Raw genomic sequence first — 7397 nt, forward strand, 5'->3', positions numbered from 1 at the left:
CCCTCACACCCACCTGGCCTCAGTTTTCCCCCTCTGCCACTGCTCCTCGCTTGCATCAAGATGCCCCTAGGGCAGAGGAGTGGGAGAACCAGCCCCACTTCTGGGGGGATAGGGGGGCCACTTCTAGGTTTGGCCCACACCAGAAAATCCCCTTTCAGGCACTTACGCTCCTTCTAATAACCCACCCCCTTCCCCCTGCCTCCTACCCTCGCCCTGAAAAAGACAAAGGAGCTCAAACAACAGGGAAGCTGGGTTTATTCCAATGATTCCAGTCTTGCCATCTGGGGACTGTCCAGAGGAAGGAGGTCCTGGTTATAAGTAATGCCCCTCAGCTCGGGGGCCCCCCAGTCAACATCAGCCCAGGACCAGGATGCACAACCCCAGCCAGTGAGGAGGGGGGCGAGGCAGGAAATGTGAGATTGGAGTGGGCCTGAGGCCTCAGATGTCCCCCCCACCACAGTCCTCAGCCAGACTGCAGGTCCTGGGATGGGGCTGGGGACGTGGGGGGTTGCAGGCCCTGGGCAGGCTGGAGCTCAGGTACATGCCACCTCGGCCCCCTGCCTGCACCCCGGGGACTCCTCAGACTTGCTCGCCAAGTTGTAGTAATAGGTCCGCATGCGCTGCTCCACGGTCTGGAAGTGCAGACGATCCTCCCACCTATGGTGGGGGGGAGGTTGCAGATCCAGGCCACTGACCACACCCTTGAACCCAACTTCAGCTTGAGGGTGGGCATGCATGGGGCACGGTTGTGGTGGACTTTCAGGGCTCAGAAAGGTCAGTGGGGCTGCTGGGGTGATGGAATATGGTGAGGTGTTCTGGGAGTGAGAGTACTGGAATCCGGGTCTTGCTGTACCACCTAGGAGAGGTGGAGCTGCTGACATGCAATATGTTGGGATAACCACACATCCAGTGTCGACTGGTGCGGACTTAGGGAACTGAGTTCATTGGGAGCCAGAGTGACAACCATTGGCTGTGGGGTGACGGACGACTGAATGCTGAATTACTGAGTGGGTGCCGAGGGCCAGGGAATGAGTGTGCTAGGCTCAGGCTTACATGGGTGCAATTACGTGGCCCATAATCAAGCAGAAGGTTAGTATTGTGGGTGGGTGTGGCCACTGGGGAGTTGGGGGACTAGTCGTACTATGTATGGGATATCCGCATATTCTATTGGGGTGTTAGATGCTGCCCTCTTGGAGTATTGAGGTGTTGGCGCACTGGGTGTTTCCTGATGGAGGCCAAGTTAATACATGTTGGAGTAGAATGGACTGACCAACTAGGGTGTCTATTTGCTTGACTGGTTGAGTATTTAGGTGTCAGTGTCATAAATGTTGGCCAGTGGGGTATCAGATGTTGGAATGTTCACACATTGCACTGTAGGGTGACAGCTTGTTTGGGTGTGTTGCCTGTTGTCTCGTGGGAAGTTGGGATACTGATGGTGTTAGGAGTTGGGATGTTTGCGTGCTGGGCTTCAACCAGACAGAGGTGAGGGGTTGAAATATATTGAGTGCTTGGGTTCCTAGGTGCTGGCCTGTCTGGGTGATTAGGCGTTGAGTGTTGGTTGGTGGAGGACTGAGTTATTAGACACTGGAGAATTATCCCACGCCCTGAGTACTGGTGCTGTGTGTTGGGTCACAGAGCATGGACTTTGTCTGAGTATCGCAGGATCCATGGGTTGAGTGTTGGCTGGTGAAGGGCTGAGGTTTTAGATGCTGGAGCCCTGGGTGTCCACAGGCAGAGTGCTGGGGTGCTGGCCCACTGGAGCACCGTAAGGCCAGTTTGTCAGAGAGCTGAGTGTAGATCTAGGGGGACTAAAGGTACTGAGTGTTGAAAAGGCCATGGACTGGATGAGGGTCTTTGGGTGGGATGACAATGAGCAGAGTTATGTTGACTCTGATCAGGCAACAGAGCCTGCTGCCCCAGGCCCAGGGTTCAGTCTGGCTGGGTCCCTCCCGTCCCTGGCACTCACTTGTAGATCCAGCAGTTGCTCAAGAGTGTGCACATTTCAGGTGGACCCTCTGGAGGGCACTCCATCCGCCTGCCCTGCTCAATGAAGGCCATGACCTCGGGTCCCTTCATTTTCTGCTCCAACCAGGGCATGTGTGAGTAACCAGGGCCCCGTCACCCTCACCCCCACTTACCACCTACCCGCCTCTGCCCAAGCCTACCTTGTAGGGCTTCTGGCCATAGGAGAAGGCCTCCCACATGGTGACCCCGTAGCTCCAGACGTCACTGCGGCTGGAGAACGTGCGGAAGTTGATGCACTCGGGCGCGTACCACTTGAGCGGCCACTTCCCCGCTGAGCGGGCCTGGGGAAGGGGAGATGCTGCCGGGGGAGGGCTCGGGGACCCTCTGCCCCCCAAACCCACCCACCTGGGCACCCCAGGGGTGGAGGCTCACGGTGTAGTAGCTGTCGTCAGCACCCAGTGCCTTGGAGAGGCCAAAGTCGCTGATCTTGGCATAGTGCCGGTTGACCAGAAGGACATTGCGGGCCGCCAGGTCACGGTGCACAAAGTTCTTCTCCTCCAGGTACTTCATGCCCATGGACACCTGGTGCAGCAGCTCAGCCACGTTGCTAACGGGGATCTCCTCCCTGGGGTGGGGGGAAAGGCAGGGTCAGCTGGGAGAGGAAGCCCAAGTTCCCAGGGAGCAAAGCCCACTTTCTGACCCAGCTAAGCATGAGCCAGATTCCCATGTGTTCCACAGACGCTTCCTGTGTGCCAGGCATGAGGCTGTGACTGGGAACAAAACAGGTAAAACCCCTCGTCCAGTCTCCAGGCCTTAAGTATCACCCGTGTGCTATGATTCCAACCCATACCTCTGCCTGCACCCTCGATGTGCCCTCAGGGGTCTCACGGACTTCTTAGGGATAATACAGCCAAAGCTGCCCCCCTGATCATTCACAGGCACACACGCCCACACACCGGCTCCCGCCCCGTCCCCCCAGCAGCTCCGTCCTTCTGTGGCATGCCCTCCCCTCCCCTCTCTCACATCTGATCCGTCAGCAGACCCTGGCAGCTCTGCCTTCAGAATCTCTCCAGAACCCCACTTTTCCCACCTCTGCTTCTGCCACCCTGATCCAGCCCCATCAGCACTTGCCTGGACCAGGACAGGTGGCTCCACCCAGGCCTTGGGGCTCCCTCCTGGCTGCTTCCCAGTCTTTTCGTTTTTTTAAAGCCTACAGCGCCCAGTATTCCCAGGCAGTCTCCCGTCCAAGTCCTAACCAGGGCCGACCCCACTTAGCTGCAGATCAGGGAAGATCAGGCACGTTCAGGGTGCTGTGGCTGTACACTGCCTGCCAGTCTCGTCCTCCCCCCATCTGAGTCAGATCCTTCCCCTCTTCCCCACCCCTGCTCACAACCTCCCAGGGCTCCTGCCTCACTCAGGCTACAAGCCCAAGCCCTCTTCACAGCCCACAGGCCCTGCACCATCTGCCCCATGACCTCCCAGCCCACATAAGCTCCCTCCCACCATTTCTCCACTGCACCAAGCACCGGCCCACCTCAGGCCCTTTGCACAGTCTGTGCCCTCTGCCTGGAAGGCTCTTCTCCCAGATCTGTGCTTGGCTGCCTCCCTCGGTTTGCTCAAACCTCACCTTCTCACTGTACCTCGCACCCTGACACTCCCAGCCCCTGACCTGCCCCTCTCGTTCTTCCACAGCACTCAGCCTCCAACACACTTTACACTTAATCATGATCCTTGAGCTCCTCAGGGTCACTGTAGGGGCTCTCGTACACGCTTGTGTCCATGGGCAACGGCCGCGGCTTGTCTGGGGATTCTATACGTGCTGGGCACACACACAGCCGCGCACTCCCAGGTCAGAAGCAGGGAGAGGGCAGGCAGGGGGGAGGGGGAAGGGCAGGGCAGTCTCAGCCCCCACAGCGCAAGTACCCCGACAAAGAGACAAAAGTGTGCCCCCAGAGCATGCACAGGCACGAGGGTGCACATGTATGTTCACGCGCATGCACATGCATGCATTCCTGGTCACAGCTGTGGGTGCCTGTGAAGCCATGTACAAGTGGACTGTAGAAGAGTGTGAATCTGTGTGCATAGTGAGCCAGCTGGAGCATGGACGTGTGAGCATTCACATGTGTACACCTGTGTCCAGGCCTGCCTATGTCTACATGTGCACCACACAGCCATGTTTAGGAGGCCTCCAAAGGTGAGCATTTGGGTGCATGTGTAACCACGTGTGTTCTCTGTGCACACATGTGGACAGGTCTGCATCTACATGTGAAACACATGAGCACCTGCAGCTTTAGGAACATGTCCGTCTGGGTTCAAATCCCGCTCCGCCACTGCCTAGCTGCAGGACCTTACAAAGTTACCTGCTCTCCCTTTCTCCTCTGCAAAATGAAAATACTGACCATACCTACTTCATATGGTGTATTGGGAGGATTCAGTGAGCTCATGCACACGGTGACCTTTGAATGTGACTGACACACAGTAGACACTCAGCAAACCTGTGCCTGTGCACGGGGAGCCCCCGATGTGGCTGGGAGCAGTCCCCTGAGTGCAGCAGGATGGACATGCATACAGGCAGGCCTGATGGTGTGGCCATGGCGTGAGCACAGGGTAAACCAATGCAACCGCTGCAGACTGGGCCTGGCCCACACCCTCCCTGCCAAACCGCACAGCCCAGCCAGAGACCTTGCTCTCGGCCTGAGCCCACACACACCTCCATCTCTGCCGGCTCACCTGGTTCAGGGGTGTATCCATCTGAGTTGAGGGTGTCAATCCGTCTCTGAGTCTATAGGACACAGGGTCAGCAATGGTCAGCAGCGCCCGAGCTGGGGGCACCCAGCCCCTCTCATGAGACCCATATCCACTCAGAACTCCCCAGAGTCAGTGCTGAGGAAGACCCTCTTCCCCTCCACAGTGACCCCTTCCTCCATCCCAGCCTCCCCCAGGAGCCCACCCACCCAGCTCCATGCCTGGGTCCCCAGCTCTGAGATGTCAATGACTCACGTGGGTGAACGTGGAGGGGTGGGCTGGGAGTGTGGGAGCAGCGGCCCCTGGGGGAGCAGAAGGGACAGTGAGGGGGGGGGGATGGGGCTCCTGCCCCCCAGCCCAGCCTGCGGCCACTCACCCGAAGCAGCGCTGGCGCTGGTGTTAGGGCAGGCCTCCTTCAGGCAGTAGATGAGCCCGTCGGCCTTGAGCTTCAGATACTCCACCAGCTGCAGAGAGGGGAGTCAGGGCAGGGCCTCCTCTCCTCCCCGGAACCTGGGCGTCCATCACAGCGCTGCCCCCAGAATGAGGTGTGTGGGCAGCCTACCTGCCAGAGTGTGTCAAACTTGGTGCCCTCGGGAATGCAGTATTTGCCCGCCTTGTCCTGGCTGATGAGGTAGTGGTACACGGTTTTCCCGTAGATCAGGGACAGTGCATACGTGCCCTGCTCCTTCCGGGGCCTCAGCCTGGGGAGGCAGGAAGGAAATGTCACCCCTACAGCCACCTGGGTGCCCTCCTACTGTGCTCAGTGCACCCCCCACCACACATGCTATGGACTGCACTCGCCAGAGCCTCATGGAGAGATGCCAGGGACTGGGGAAGTTGAGGCCAGATTCAGCTCAATCTCCAGACCGGCTAGTAACAGGCCACAGAGGGAGGAAAAGAGAGAAGGGAATGGCCATGTTCACAGGGGAACACACAGTCATTCAAGGGCAGATACGCAGCAAGTCACAGGACCACCCGTGTGGACACTCAGCCCTGCATGGCCAGGCAGTCAACCACCCGTGGCTGGATGCTTGGCCATGGAGGTGGGGTGTACATCCACCCACAGGGGGACACCTGGCCCTCCACAGCTGAATAGTTGGCCACCTATGGCCAGACACTTGCCATCCACAGGTGCACTCAGCCATCAGGGGATACACTCAGTTATCAATAGCAGACACAGAGCCCCTCACAAGGGGACACACTGCCTTCAACAGTGTGTAGACTTAGTAGACTTAGAAACATGTAGACTTAGAAACATGTAGACTTAGAAACATTCTCTTAAGGGGACCAGACCCCCCTCCCACAACTGGGCTCACCATGTCAGTGCCTTGAGGCCCACCCAGGGACCTGGGGCATGGAGAAGGGGACTGGACACCCCTCCCACAACCAGGCACACTGTGCCAGTGCCTCAGGACCTACTCCAGGACCTGGGGTATGGAGCTGGGGATCGGACATTCTCGACAACCAGGCACACCGCCAGTGCCAAGGAGCATGCCAAAAACATCTTCTCCATGTGGGTGGCCCACCACAGCCACCATGATAACCATGGCTGCCGTGAAGGCGGCTAGATGCCACAACCACCACGCAGATCGTCCACCAGCCACTGGAGTGAGTTGACACAAGGAGAGTCACCAGCAGAGATAACGAAAGGAGGAGGATGTCTGTCTCCACAGAGCCCATTTCAGAGTGACGGAAGAGGCATCTGCTCTATGATTGTATTGGGGGACCTGATCACGCCTCTCAGCATTGGACAGACCATTTGGGCAGCAAATCAACAGAGTAACCATCATTCTTTCAGAGGAGAGAAGAAATCTAGGGTGATTAGAGGGGGGAGGGGAGAGGAAGGGGGATGGGGTGGGATTGGACAAAAGGCATAAATAATAATTACGATTTGTAACAATATGTACACTAGTAATATTGATTTGATCAACATATCTCAATGCTGAACCCCCAAAATTTGTATAATCAATTTTGATTCAATAAAAATTAAAAAAAAAAAAAGAAACATTCTCTTGGGTAGAGAAAGCCATTTCCACACAAAGACCTACACAGGTAACACAACTCCATGACTAGCTCACAGGGCACCTTTGTACAAATCAGAACAGGTCACATTGTCATCACAAAGGACTGACATTTAATTGAAAGGGACCCTTGACTGCCGTCTGCTGGAAATTTGTCAATATAAATACACAAATTTTCCATGTCTGGTGGGAATCAAGCCCCCCAAGGGCGGTGCATTTGTGTGGCGAGAACCTGTCCACCCCCATCCCCCAGCCCAGAGTACACACACACACACACACACACACACAACCCAATTTAGAGTCAGACACTGGCACCCTCACATGCCCCAGAGTACACACACACACACACACACACACACAACCCAATTTAGAGTCAGACACTGGTACCCTCATATGAAAACCTGTCCACCCACATCCCCCAGCCCCAGAGTACACACACACACACACACACACACACAACCCAATTTAGAGTCAGACACTGGCACCCTCACATGAGACCCCACGTGAAACCAGTCAACATCTCCCACAAAACCCTCATATGAAAACCTGTCCACCCACATCCCCCAGCCCCAAGTACACACAAACACACACACACACACACACACCCCAATTTAGAGTCAGACACTGGCACCCTCACATAAGAATCTGTCCACCCATATCCACCAG

General features: G+C 56.5%; 1 protein-coding gene across 1 annotated transcript; it reads right to left on the reverse strand.

Moving 5' to 3' along the window:
- Nucleotides 1-232: 232 nt before the first annotated feature.
- Nucleotides 233-5411, reverse strand: LOC103582470 (tyrosine-protein kinase ZAP-70; the record flags this gene model as incomplete). Its single annotated transcript, XM_008564057.1, has 9 exons — nucleotides 233-657; nucleotides 1967-2079; nucleotides 2166-2306; nucleotides 2398-2590; nucleotides 3691-3784; nucleotides 4696-4747; nucleotides 4966-5012; nucleotides 5087-5174; nucleotides 5273-5411. Coding segments are annotated over 9 exons (991 nt in total), but the record flags the coding sequence as incomplete, so codon positions are not given.
- Between the last annotated feature and the right edge of the window lie 1986 nt (nucleotides 5412-7397).

The sequence above is a fragment of the Galeopterus variegatus genome, unplaced genomic scaffold (assembly GCF_000696425.1).
Source record: "Galeopterus variegatus unplaced genomic scaffold, G_variegatus-3.0.2 Scaffold16392, whole genome shotgun sequence".
Lineage (NCBI taxonomy): Eukaryota > Metazoa > Chordata > Mammalia > Dermoptera > Cynocephalidae > Galeopterus > Galeopterus variegatus.